Source organism: Ornithodoros turicata, chromosome 3, assembly GCF_037126465.1.
Source record: "Ornithodoros turicata isolate Travis chromosome 3, ASM3712646v1, whole genome shotgun sequence".
Taxonomy (NCBI): Eukaryota; Metazoa; Arthropoda; class Arachnida; order Ixodida; family Argasidae; genus Ornithodoros; species Ornithodoros turicata.
Window position 1 is genome coordinate 12,043,520 of NC_088203.1, and position 13,833 is coordinate 12,057,352.

General features: G+C 45.1%; 1 protein-coding gene across 4 annotated transcripts; it reads left to right on the top strand.

The window, feature by feature from the left end:
- Window positions 1–2,016: 2,016 nt before the first annotated feature.
- On the top strand, window positions 2,017–12,920 carry LOC135388089 (uncharacterized). Of its 4 annotated transcripts, none has more exons than XM_064617405.1 (13): window positions 2,017–3,022; window positions 5,349–5,444; window positions 5,530–5,603; window positions 6,541–6,688; window positions 7,190–7,258; window positions 7,345–7,444; window positions 8,008–8,153; window positions 8,210–8,308; window positions 9,163–9,251; window positions 9,314–9,409; window positions 9,727–9,801; window positions 9,884–9,977; window positions 12,750–12,920. In XM_064617405.1, the coding sequence occupies exons 1-13, from the start codon at window positions 2,789–2,791 to the stop codon at window positions 12,825–12,827; spliced, it is 1,398 nt and encodes a 465-aa protein (XP_064473475.1). In that variant the 5' UTR covers window positions 2,017–2,788; the 3' UTR covers window positions 12,828–12,920. The 4 variants fall into 4 exon arrangements, with proteins under 4 accessions (XP_064473475.1, XP_064473477.1, XP_064473474.1 ...); XM_064617407.1 differs by lacking the exon at window positions 12,750–12,920 and adding an exon at window positions 10,032–11,024 and having other exon boundaries at window positions 2,017–2,272; XM_064617404.1 differs by lacking the exon at window positions 12,750–12,920 and adding an exon at window positions 10,032–11,015.
- The last annotated feature ends 913 nt before the right edge of the window (window positions 12,921–13,833 follow it).

The following is a 13,833-nucleotide window of genomic DNA, read 5'->3' on the forward strand; positions in this document are numbered from 1 at the left end:
ATCGAGCGGGGATATAGTATTAACGAGTGTCAAATTAACGAGGTTCGACTGTATATACGGGGTGTTTGCTCTAACGTGTCCAGAAATTTTATTTAAAGCGAGCGATAAAAGAGAAACGAGCGCTACTTTTCAGGTACTTGACTAAGAAACAGGTGCTCCTGGTGAAGCTGTACCTGTTTCTTACTCAAGTAGCAGAAAAATACCACTTGCTTTTCTTTTATCGCTCGCTTTAAATATAATTTCTGGGCACGTTAGAGCAAACACCCTGTATATATTATCTCTAAGAAAACTAAGAATGTAAAAATGAATTTTAAAAAAATTGACTTTGTACTCGTGAGCATTCATCCCGGCGCGTTTTAATGCGGTAGCCTTATCAGGCCATTGTTGACTGTAAATTTCTGGTCACTGTAACGTGGTCTTCTAAAGCTGCGGACAGACCTGCACCGTGGTTAGCCCTACCTAGGTCCCCTGCTTTTTAATATTTTTGTGAATGACATGTCATCCTGCCTCAAACATTCTACTCTACTTCAGTATGCGGATGATTTCAAATTAATGAAAGTGATCTCTTCGGTTTCCGACTGCTTACAGCTACAGGCAGATATATCCAATATACTGTCATGGTGCAGTGCCAACGGTCTCAAAATTAACAGCGCAAAGACGAAGGTTGTCTCGTTCACACGCAAGACAAATATCTCAGTGTTTCGATACTTCTCCGACATTGAAATATGTCGTGTTGACAGTATCCGAGATTTAGGAGTTATTTTTGATGCCAAACTGCTATTCCATGAACATGTCACAGCGGTCCTTTCTTCCGCTCTTCGCACGCTGGGCCTCCTGTCATATATGCAAGGAGTTTCAGACTCCTGCTGTCTTCGTTAAACTTTACAAGTCCTATGTTCTTCCTAGGCTTGAATATGCCTCTGTTGCTTGGAACGCACTTTCAGGTACTGATACAAAGCGTCTTGAGGCTGTACAAAAACGAGCGCTCCATATCATACACAATGGCTTTTTACGAAAAAAGTTATTGTATGACTATGACACACTATTGCAATATTTTCACCTTCACCCACTGGCCACACGTCGCTCTATCGCCGACGCCCTATTTCTGTACAAATGTGTCCATGCCCGTGTTGATTCGCCACTCCAGCTGAGCCTCCTAAACTTTTGTATTCCTCGCGCGGCTTTTCGTAATCCACCAGTCTTCTACGTTAAACGCTTCTGCCCCAGCGATCCAATTACCCGATGCCAAATTCTTCTGAACTCGCTTCCCCCCACATGTGATATTGCACCTCAAGCGCATCCCTTAAACGCGACGTTATTTCTTTCCTTCATCAGTGAATTTTCAATCGTGATATTCTTTCCTTTGTTTTGTACAGTATATCGTCCAATTCCATCTTATTACTTATGTGCTGCGCGTAATCTATGTATTGTAGTTTTGTTGCTGATATTTCATTGCATGTACTGCGTGGTATACTTGTGTGTAAATATGTAAGTACGTATGCGTGTCATGTAGTTTCGTTGCTGATGTTTCATCGCGTGTACTGCGTGGTATATTTGTCTGTAAATATGTAAGTACGTATGCCTGCTATGTTTGTAATGTACCTCTGCTAGTATCCCACTGTATATGTATTATATATATGTCTGTACATAATTATTTGTGCGTTTATGTCTGTATTGTATCCACTGTGAGTTATGTGTATTGTGTGCGCCAACACCATGGCCTTAGCGGCCGTTCTTGGGCACTAATAAAAAAGTATTATTATTATTATTATTATAAAGGCGCTTTATTATAACACGGAGTTGGCGTTTCAAAACGATGTGCGAAAACGTATAAAGTGCTCGTGCCGACTATTATACCCACAGGTGCGAGCAACAACTCCTAGAAGCAACGTTCATTAAAATGACCAACTTTCCCGAACCCTCTTCGAAGAGTAAATTACGGTGCAAAAAAAAAAAAGAAAAAAAGAAAAACGAAAGGGATACACGAACGCGGTCGCATTGTGATCCCACCTGGTCGAAACGACGGCTGGCAGCAGTTGCTGCGCCTACGTATTCGCTGGCTGGGCGAGAGCTGCTCTGCGCTCGGCTACGTGGCTGCCATCCACGGCACGCGAGCGAGCAGTGGACGAGGTAAAACATGCGTTTGCTTCCCGTGCCCTCTGCCGGTACTGGACAAAGACCGGGAACACGTGCTGCGTATAGACCCCACGACTTCATGATCCCCGCGCCGTGCGCGGTTCGGCGACACAGCGTGAAACGTGGACAATGAGTGGTGAGTGTGAGGCGTATAGAACCGTCAGGGACGTGCAGTGTTGTCGGCTGGAAAAGTGACGGAAAATCTGTTTTAACGTGATCGCAGCAGCGTACTTCCATAGACCACGAAAATGCTATTGACGGAAGAAGTGTGTATTGTCATCAAGTAGCGAACGGAAGAGGTGTGCTTTGTCATCAAGTCGTATTGCCAACTGTAGGATTGTCATCAAGTAACCCTTACCCTAACCAATGAGTGAATCACCAATTTGCAAGACTATACTGGAATAAGCTACGACTACTGTTTCTAGTTACGATTTTGATGGTGTGTAGAGATGTAATGAAATCCCCAAGTTCCTTGGGAGAATAGTTTTAAGGGGAAGACCCGACCAGGTGAATTGCTGTTGGGCTATTTGGACGGGGCAGAGGTGGGAGGAAACTGACTCAAGAAGCACGTGCGGCAAAAGGATGACATTTGACGCTTTCTCGCACAAGAAGGCAGTCTGAGTCGTCAACCTTGCAACCCACGAAAAGAGCCATGACGCAAACATACAGCTATGGTGCCATGGAAGAGGACACTGACTCGGAGAGACGGGTGACCAGGCATCTGTCCTTGTCTGTCGTTGATATCGCTGATGATAGACCTCTGCTGAGCACTCGCACGGCATGTTGTGAGAGACTTACAGACAAGGTGTGGTTGGTTCCGGTTTTGTACACTCACTTCTTCATGGCAGCTGGTACAATGATGAATATGGCGTTCTACCCACCGTTGGTAAGTTAACGAACACCTGTGCCGGGGCTCTCCTACACAATAGCTATGTGCAAAGGAATCAGATGCCTAGCAAATCAGATACCACGTTACATAAGGCAAGACAGAAAGCGTGAAGGCAAACACCGCTATGGCCTTCGAGGTCTGGCTTGCCCTTGTGGCATTACACTAACCTTGCCGTGTGGTTATTGAGACGTGTTTCCGGTGATGGTCGTTATTGCGCTTCTCATTTTAATATGTTCCACACTACGGACTAAATATCCCGCTTTTACAGCCCTACCCAATTTTTCCCATTGCAATCTACTTATGCGACGTTGTAGTCTTGCGAACAATGGTTGAAGAACGGGTACGGAACTAATGCAAAGAATAATTGCAGTTTAGAGAAGTATGATGCAAACACGCGCATAATTTGCCTCCCGTCTAGCAACATTGTTCGCCCTCCAGTGTCGCCTTCCGCTTCCCTCACCAGGGCTGTCGATGTCCCTCAACATGCGCCGGAAGGACGCGGACTGAGAAAGGGCCTCCAAAGTGACCAGGAGACGAAAGGTAGCACGCAGGATAGTGTCACTTGGTCTTGGAGAAACGGAAACCAGGAAACACAACAATTAAATCATAAGTGATGAACCAGGAAGCTTTGCTGGTTCTTTCAAAAATTAATGGAGATGCGTAACGTTCACTGAAGGCATCCAGGTTTCGCGTAATCAGTCGTTGACCGACGTTGATTGATATATTTGAAAGCGTCCAGCAATGGAAATATCCTTCTGAGTGGTGTGCTACGCACATGCACCAGCCATCTTGTGGGTGCGTTTTCTTGTTCGACCCAGGTAGTCCGCGCTGGCCGAAAAACCTAGGGTAGCGAAAATCACGTCGTAGCCTGCCGTCGGAAGCTGAACTCTCGTCCCCCAAAGGTTGTGGTGGGTACGTACTTTCAGCAACCCAGCTCGAGAGGATGGTAGGCCATGGCCACGTGATGTCACAGAGGATGGTAGGCCATGGCCACGCGTGATGTCACAACACTGCAGGGTTGTGATATCACGCGTACTTCAGTCGACGCAGTTGTCAGGTGCTTCTCCGTGACTTCCACGTGTAACGGAGCTGTAAAATGTTGCCGTAGTGTACTTTGGTACATACGAACGCTATACTCAAGCGTTCGGAGTACCCTGTGAATTCGTTACATGTCACACTGGTTCTACTTCGTAGGTATTTTCGGAAGCATGCGTGAATTAGATCATTTAGCTGCCCGCGAATAATGCGTACTGTATAACGCAGATCACCATTACATAATGCCACCATCATTGCTTCTCGTCTAAGAGCTACATAGCTGTCAAAACAAAACGTCTATCAGCGTTGCTACTGCCGTAACATTTTGTCGTCTGCCAAAACTAATGCAGCTGCAGCCTTGTTGGAGGTCGGCTGGGAGTCACTTTCGCTGGGCGAGAATTCCTGCCGAGGGTAATTACTCTCCGGTCTACGTGAGAGACGTTACTATCCTATCGTATGTCATTCCTCAACCCGATGGTAACCCGGGGTGAATAAGGAAACGCACACTATAATACAGGGTCTAAACAACGACAATAGACCTCTACCTGTTTGTAAACAAATGACGTCATAATGTTCGACAGCGCCACGCGTTTGGTAGAGTTGAACTTCGTTCAATGCTAGTGGCGAACAAGGTCGCGCCCGAAAGCCACGGTCTTGAGGGGATTACGATGGTCTCTGAAAAGGACGCGACCTTCGGTCCTATTTTTCTTTCAATAGGAGGCAGCGAACAATTGCCCATTCGTGGAACCCAGCTCTCCCCTTCCAGTCTGTTTTGGTTTCGGTTTGTCTACCAACGCCATGATGACGTTTCTCGGGTAGTGGTTTATTAGCCGAGGCAGGTCAACAATGTTGAAGGACACACGTAAAACGTAAGCCTTGAACGCAGAGAAATTAACGAATTAAGCAACTCAAGGAAAATGTGCTACACCACACCACACCACCACCACTACACCACATCAACAGACTGTCCTTGAGTAGTTGAGTGCTTTCTCACAACGCGTTAAAGAATCGCATAAAAAAAAATGATGACTTAAAATTGATAAAGTGCTCGCAAGTAATGGCAAAAGCTCCCCCATGATATATAGCCTTGACCCCATAATTAGATTGTAGACAAGTAGATTGTTTCGTACGATTTTCTTAACACGTTATGTGAAACACCCTGTATGCGTGAATACTAACGCTTATAGTACGAAATAAAATATATAGCATAATTTCAATCACATAATATGTTATGATACGGACATAAGTGACTATATACGCATTACTGAGTCCGAACTTCTCCTGGAAGGCGTCGTCCCGGGGCCTGGCAGCTTGGAAGTTCGGCTTCGTCTTCTCAGCCTACAAGGTTGGGATGCTGCTCGGTGCCTTTATCTCGGAACGAGTCGTAAGTTGCGTTTTATACGAGGCAAATATGGATGAATGGCGTTCATGAACGGGACATCGTTTCATATGTCTCGTCACCATTCCAGGTGTACAAAGCATCACCTAGGGCGGGATACTTAGGAGGCCAAGGTGGCCAGGTCATATGTCTCGTGCTTTTTGGGTAAGTACTCTAGCGGCCACATCTTTATTAACTGCGCACGGTTCCACAGCGCGGTAGCTGTGATTTCTCCTGGAAATCGTTTGATGAAAGATGGAAGTCACTGAAAAGGTTAGCCAGCTGCAGACTTGTGCGTAACGCGTTACTAGTAATTGCGTTACTTGTAATCAATTACTTTTTTGGGTAATTTTTCGAGTAATCAGTTACTTTACTGTGAAAGTAATTTTTCGAGTAATCAGTTACTTGTTTTAGTAATCGATTACGCAGTAATTGATTACTTTTCCGGGAGAGATTAACTTATTTTTCAGATGTTCTGCCTCAAGTCAAGCCCCTCGTGCCGTCAGCCTTTGTTGGATCGTTCTACTACAGTAGGCGTACAGATCTACCTGTCGCAAGCGTTTTTGTTTTTCGTGTTATTTCAGTTGTTCCGCTATGGAACCTTTCTTCCTTTCCTTTCCTTTTTCTTTTTTTCTGGGGCACACAAAGACAGGTATAATTTGTGTGAATGCAAAGTAACGACCGGAGTAACGCGTTACTTTTTTACTTGTTACTCAATTACATTTGGAGTCGAGTAATTGGTAACGGTAATCAATTACTTTTTGCGTAGAAGTAATAGTAACGGTAATCAATTACTTTTTTCGAGTAACGGGCACAACTCTGGCCAGCTGTAGGATTCGAACCCACATCTTCTGGATTACCGGTCCAGGGTTCTACCAATTGAGCTAAGCTAACACACCTCCCCACGGCTTCCAAAGGGCGCATCATCTGAAGGGATAAGTCAACCACTCTCTCTCACACATCCCCCTTTCACTCTTACATTTTTCTCATTCATACACACAAACATACGACGGGATCGACGCAAGCGGCAACTGTTGAACATGAGAGAACTGATGTTCTGAGGCTGGAACCCATAGAAAGGGCACATTTTCATTCGTTTCAGAGCACTGTACTGGATCAATGGTGCGGAGGAGTTGCTAGCCTGGTCCATGATATTCGCCTTGGCGTGTAACGCGACAGCTGTCATGTATTTTGCTAGCATGTTCGCTGTCCAAACATCTGTATTCAGAGACAAGGCTGGCCTTCTTATTGTAAGTGCCTTTCATTTACCCAATATGCGTATCGTTTGCAAGATAGGTTAAGTGGCTTGGGGAGGATGGCTGGAACGGCTAAGGGGACTCTAGCCGCTCGACAAACTGTCAACGGATGCTGCTAGGTGATGGTGATGACGATGTGGAAGAAAAGTATGGGCACGTCAATCGGCAACTCGCAACCTCGATACTCCTATCAGCTTCAGTGGCTACGGTGACGACTTTCCACGCCGAGACTTGGAGGTGACTCAGGTTCGGGTCCACGCGCCAGCTTTTCCCTGGGTTTTCTTCGGACGCTTTTAGACAGATGTCAGCACAGTTCCCTGAGAAGTCGGACCAGGAGGCATGACCCCCCCCCCCCCTTCCTCGAACAAAATGTCCCCAGCCAGCAAGACACATTAATCGGAAATTAGAGCACATCACCACCACCAGCACCGTTTCAACACTCCTGGATGCTGATCCCAGAGTATCCAGTGTTATTCACAGTTTCTTGTTATGCAGGCTAGCTTGGAGTTCCTCTTCGGCCTCGGTGGCTTGGTGGGAGCCGTCATAGGCGGAGCACTGATAGATGCAAGTATATCCCCATGAACTCGTTTCAAATCGCTAGTCTTCTGCATACATCATGTGTGAGCGCACACACCGATTTCTTCCAACAGCTCTGGGCCTACCCACTACCTTACTTTGCGGTTGCGGCCATGCTTTGTCTGTCGCTGCCTTTCATGACAATGATAAGGCCGCAGTGGAAAAGAGAAGCGGGTGTGTATATAGACTTTTAATAGCGAATTCGGGTGGTCATTTCGTGGCAACTTTTTTTGCCAGATCCCGACTGTTTTCGCCAGTTCTGCCAGATATTCATGTGGCACTTTCCGAGCACCAGGAATTTGCCAACTAGCACTTTTTCCGCCCGGCCTCGAAGCGACCTGGCGGCGGATTGCCCAACTGTATCCGCTGTTGTCACATCCGCATCGCGAGAGTGGCGAGGGCCCTCATTGGCCCGTACGTCGAAGTTCACATGGGTTAGCAGACGACGGAACCCGAAGGCGAGTGCCGACCGCAATGCCCCTAGCGTGATCCAAGCCGCTAAAACCGCTGAATTCCTGGAACTCATGTCCGGGTGGCGACGGTCACGTGGTCCAGCGCAGACGCCGACCTAGTAATTTCCGTGCCATAGGCCCTGTTGCCATGACATGACCACCCGAATTCGCCATAAGCATCTGTTGCACAGCTAGATCATCAGAAAACGACTGAAACGTCGTCAAGACACTGTGTGGACCGCTGACGCAAGCATTGTGCCTGATGATTTGTAATTATTTTTGCAGCAATGGAAAACAAGCGGAAACTCGTGACATCAGCGTACTTCAAGCTGCTCACGAACCCATCCTTTCTGACTGACATGATAACAGCAGCGATACCACTAGGAATGATGGCTTTCAACGAAGATACATTGGAGCCATACTTAAGAAATGTACACACGCCACTGCATGAAGTGTCCTCGAGTTACTTTTCATGGTTGCCTTCCAGTTTCATCTGACCAATACACAGATAGGCCTAGTCTTCACGGTGCAGTGCGTCGGATACTGCACGGGGTCACTGCTATCAGGATATTTCTCCATTAACAAGGTTTGGACAGTGATACAATGACTACGTGCTCATTAGAGTGCCGATATCGCTGAGTGCCGTGCTGTTTTGCAAGGAATAGTGCACATCACGCCCTGTTTGACCCAGACTTGTAAAAAAATACTGCGCAAATGTATTTAAAATAAGATACTAAATACTCCACGAAAAAAGTATTTAAAAGAGAGTACAAATACTCAGAAACTGAAAGTAATTTCAGTAGGGCACTGAATACTCTAAGAAGTATTTAAGTTACCCTTTAAAGTACTTTAGCATTAGCAGTATGTGAAACTCGTATTCTGAACGTATCCTTACAAATGAAAGGAATAAACTTCACCTGCCATGCTTAAGCATATCTTTCATAAGCAAGGTCTTGGTGTCAAGTAATGTTTGGTGAACTTTGATAAATCCAAGTAAACTTTGTTGATATTTTCTGACCCAAAACTTCGTAATCCCTCGTGTATGTCAGCTCGAGACTTCAAACCTCTTGCGCGTGTTCATTGCTTTGGTGACCAAGGAAATAAATAGCGGGATTCTCTTGTACCTATAGTCCTAACAAGAAAGAAAAAAAAAGGAGGGTTAAGTTCCACTGAGCTGAAAATCTGGACACAGCAGGAAGTGTGCTTGACCAGGAAAGAAAGTATTTTGAGTACTGAGTAACAAATGTCGAAAAAGGTATTTTGAACACGTTAAAAATACTTAATTGTCGCAAAAAGTATTGAGTAGAGAAGCAAAATGCCGGAAAAAATTATTTAAAATACTGGTACAAGTCTGGTTTGATCTAACAACATCTATATTTACGTGCTAGGAAATAAATGGCGGGGTATATGAATATATGCTTTATTTTTTGTCCGTTCCAGTTGGAGACTACTTCTATGTTTCTAGGGACGACACTCTGTGCGATTTCATACCTCATGATTGGTCCTGCCCCGTTCATAAATATGGAACCGTAAGCACATAACCTTCTGGATAATACATCGTGTCTTAATAGAAGCAACTGTCATGTGACAGGAGTCTAGGCCTCATGTACTTGTCATGCGCCCTCATGGGACTAGGAGGGGCAGCGCTCTTCACCTGTGGTTACATGCATGGACTTCGTACAGCCATGTAAGACGACGTACGACTTCTGCTTTCCGTTTCCCACATCCCTTCTCTTCGCTGTATGGTAGACAAACTGCGCACTAGGTGTGCGCTTTAGCGAGTGCATCAGTCTACAATAGACGATTTTAGAAAGATGCGCGCGCCACCAAGCGCGCGGCGCAAAGCAGCATGGGAACTTTGAGGGACACTGCTCTGTCGTCTGCTTCGGTTATGGCTTACCCCAGCTGACACTACTGCTGCGCACACCGGGGATATTGTTGTTCTTCTTCTTCTATGCCTCCTTATATCATTATATAATTATATTATCTCCTATATTATTACAGCCTCAGCGGATATCCGGACGACATTCGCACGAACAGTGTCGTGGCCTCCATAGTATTTGTCAACATGTTCCTCAGGTAAGACAGCCCCTACAGAGGGCAAGGGTTCCGTGTCCTGCATGCATCGGGACATATCAACGTGTTTTTTTTTTCCTTACAGTTCAGTTGGTACAGCCCCACTGGCGGGATATCTGACCCAGGAGTTCGGATACAGGGCAGCATCGACGGCATTGTCAGGATTCTTATTTACTTGGGTAAGGCATCTTTGAAGCAGCGCTGCCGCTTGTAAATGGGCTCGTCTTTTACAGAATGTACGCCTCTGTTCCTACTTAAATTACCCTCCAACACCAAAGAGCAATGTTCATTGCATGTTCATGAGTTTTCTATGTGATTTTATCTGTCAATGAAACCACGGACACCAATAAAAAAATATGGGAGTCCTTGTATGCCTTCCGTCCACATACTGCAATCCTCATAACGTCCCCATTTTACATTTCTAAACCTTGTCGCAGCGAAGTGGCCCTTCAGTGAACTAATCTTGTCGCCAAAACAAACCCACTCAAATATACTATTCAACAATATGGAACGGCCCTGGAGCTTCGCCAGCCTAGTTCTCGCTGTGATCTCTCTGGTAATCAAAGAGTTGTGTTCACCCGTACGAAACTTCCTGAATAACCTGAATCATGCCTGATTCCGGGCACTATCCGGCTGATTCCGGCGGAATCCGGCACTGTTCAGGCACTATCAGGACATTCCGGCATAGGTCCAGCCGGATTCCGGACGCCCCTTTCCTGAATCCGCCTGAATATCGCCTGAACCAAACCGGAAGGACGTGCCTGATACTTGGTCGTCAACCGGGATTCCTTTGACAACCTTTGAAAATATTTCAAGTGTGGCAATAGATATTACGTAACATGATTACAGAGATCCTCGATCACGTTGCCCTCAAAGTCTCGAATTATTAAATTATATGTAGCGTATCTACGACCGTTATCGACAGAATCCTGCAAAACATTTTTTCCCGATTATAGCAGCAGCAGAAACTGAAATACATTCAAGGTGAGCAAATACTCGTGCTGTGTACATTATTTCGAGATCCCGTGCATGGCCAGTCGAACCAGCGATGAGATGATGTGATGGCAGGATGGTCAGGTGAAGTGACCTTGGTAGCGCGGGACTATGTTAAGCTTATGTTTGACGTAAAACCACGAATTAGTATTAATTGTTATTGCTCAGATAACTTTCTGGGCAGGGAAAAGGGACACCAGTGAATGCCGGAAATGCACAGTATGATATGATTGATAACTAATGCGTAAACAGGTTGACAAAAAGCAATAAAGCTTAATATATCATGCTTCTTTTTTATTTTATTTTTTTGAGGAAGTAACATAACATGATAATACGGATGTGTTGCAAAAGTTTCCGTTTGGCTTCGAAACCACCAAACCACATGTACATTGCAGTCCCTCTGGACAAAAGTGTACGAGGAGCTCAACTGGTTTCGACTTTTTAGGTCAGCGGGAAATTCCAGAGCTCAATGGGAAGCATACACTGACCCTTCCCCTTCCGCAGGGCTGCTCCCTTCGGGCTGATAATGAATATACTTATTCTTGGAATATTGTCAACGTCAGTAGGTCACCTGACCTCCGTAGTCATTTGAAGTGCTAGGCCCAGACAGGATTCATTCGCCAACGTCGGCATCAAGACGTCCTCGTGTGAAAGACAACACTTTTTTTGTGTGTGTGTGCTCCACATAGAAAACTACAACAGTTAAACGTGTACAGGTAGGGGAGTACGCTGGCAAGCAAGAAGAATATTTGATGAATATTTCTGGTAAGTGGCCGCTTCTTACTGCGTGTGTTTTGTGTGTGCGCTTTTTCCTTCATCACTTCGTCTTTCTTTCTTGCAGACGACAAGACTGCACTCCAGGATAAAATGGACGTTTTAATAGAAGAATGCAACAGGAATTTGCTTGCGCTTCCCGAGAAGGCGGTTGTGTGGGTGTTGTGTCGTGCGTTCTGTGTTCCATGCCATGTCGTCCATCGATAGGAACCAACTCGATCGTATCAGCGCTCTCTTGGATTACCACAAGACAAGCCCTCTCCTTCCAAAACGGTAAGTTGTCCTGCTATAAGTATTTGTGCCGCGATTCCGCTTAGGGACTTCTTTCTCTGTCTTCATGTGTGTGCCTTATTTGCAGAAGTCACTCAGGCACACAGCGTAGGACGGGAGGAATGGAAGGCGTCGCCCCCGGCTCTACGGAAATCTATTGGGACCAAATTAAGTGAATTGAAAGGCAAACGAAACAATGGAAATAAAATTGTCTACTGAACCTTACACTTTGTGTTCCATTCATGCATGTAGTATGTAAAGCCACGACAAAGGCGCATGGTCAAGTAGCCCGATTTCAGGTTTCACACTAATCCTGCATGCATCTCTTGCTGGTCTAGTCACATTTTTGTTGTTTTCAAATAGATTCACTCGAGTAAAGGTTTATAGCAAGCGAATGCATGCACCAGCATGGAATCAGCATTTCTTCCGAAATTATTCAGGCGCTTTCCGTTTTCGTTCAGCGATCATCCTGTTTTCTATCAGGCGCATGTCCGCGTATGTTCAGATAAATGGCGAGTTTGTTCCGGTTACATTCAGTTTTGAGTTCAGGACCCATTCAGTCCCGGAATAAATTACCGGAATAGATCCTGATACCCCATTCCTGAATAATTCCTGATCGTCATACCCGCCCAATTTTGGGTTCAGTCCGGAATCAGGTCTGATCGAAGAAACCTGATTGGTTTCGGATTCAGGAATTTTCGTACGGGCAGCATGAACCTGATCTGTAAGACGCCATCTGCCGAGTGCGCACAGAATGTTGCTAGGCACCATCAATATTGTAAGTGTCGCGCGCATGCGCATAAACAATTAAGAAAGAGGTGCATACGAGTGTATACCGTGCTGAAAGACATGCCAGTCCCTGAAGCCGCACGTGTTGTGTAATGAAAGCATTTGCATTTCTTTTGTACCTGCAGACTGCGGCTACGTTCGTCCTTTGGGTGTCCGAGGTGAAAGTCTGCATCAGAACGGGCAAGAAATATGGCGATCTCTGAACTACAGCGAAGCGGGACTTCATTTTAAGAATCTCTATCGTATGCTGTCGAAGATTATGTTTTCTGTAAAATAAATATTACACAACTGCATCATTTCTTGAACTAAGTTGTGAAATCAGTCCAGGGGCAGCGTTGTACGTAACATGTTATAAGTAACCCTTTACCCGGTAACGAGGTTTTTGTTCCTGGAACAAAGTAACGACTTATAGTTACTTTACGAAAAATGTAACTACAGCAACGAATTTTGTTACAAATATAGGTAACTCTTTTCTTCTTTCGTCTTTGCTCCGTTTCAATGTGAACAACATTGTGAAGCATATTCTAAACAATAAAGTGTTTGTTTAGGAAGTAGCCAGCCTTTTGTATGGCTAACCATTAAACATATCCCCCCCCCCCCACGCACACACACACTTGCTGACATTTCGGATGCTTGTGACACGCGGGTTCCTGAAATCGCCTTTCACCGAAAGGCAATTCAACGTAAAATGCTAGGCAAAATGCGGCACATGTTGCTTTAACATGCGGTTAACAGGAACTCGTTCATCTTGTCTTTTAGTAAAGTAACGTGTCTTCTAGTAACGTGTTTAGTTTCTTTTTCCGAGGTAACGAGTAACATTTAGTTGTCTTCTTCTTTTTTTTTCTTTTTTTTTTTTGGTAACGTGTACAAGTCTGCTCAGTGATCAGTTTTTCTAACCCGGTGTATTCAAGTTCATATACATTACACGTTTTTTCGTACATTGGTTACTAAGCAGACACATTTTCCAAAAGGAAGTTTCAAAGCTCCCGTTACAAAGTACACAGGTGTGCGTTAATAACTATTTGACAGATGAAGTAGTGTATTTTAAAAAGAAATCCAGAGCCACTAAAAATACACATGTACTGTATATTATACAGGATCTGACATTTTTGCGGTTAAACCCGGTTCCTCTCGATGATTCCACCCCGAATCAGGTGCGATTCGGGCAAATTCGGCTCAAATCCAGTTTTTGCCCGAATTGTAATCACA

Coding starts and splice junctions, on each gene's coding strand:
- LOC135388089 (XM_064617404.1), top strand. CDS start 2,789: ATGACGCAAACATACAGCTATGGTGCCATGGAAGAGGACACTGACTCG. Junction 3,023..5,348: donor TGGCGTTCTACCCACCGTTG/GTAAGTTAACGA, acceptor TTCTCCTGGAAG/GCGTCGTCCCGGGGCCTGGC. Junction 8,309..9,162: donor GATATTTCTCCATTAACAAG/GTTTGGACAGTG, acceptor TGTCCGTTCCAG/TTGGAGACTACTTCTATGTT.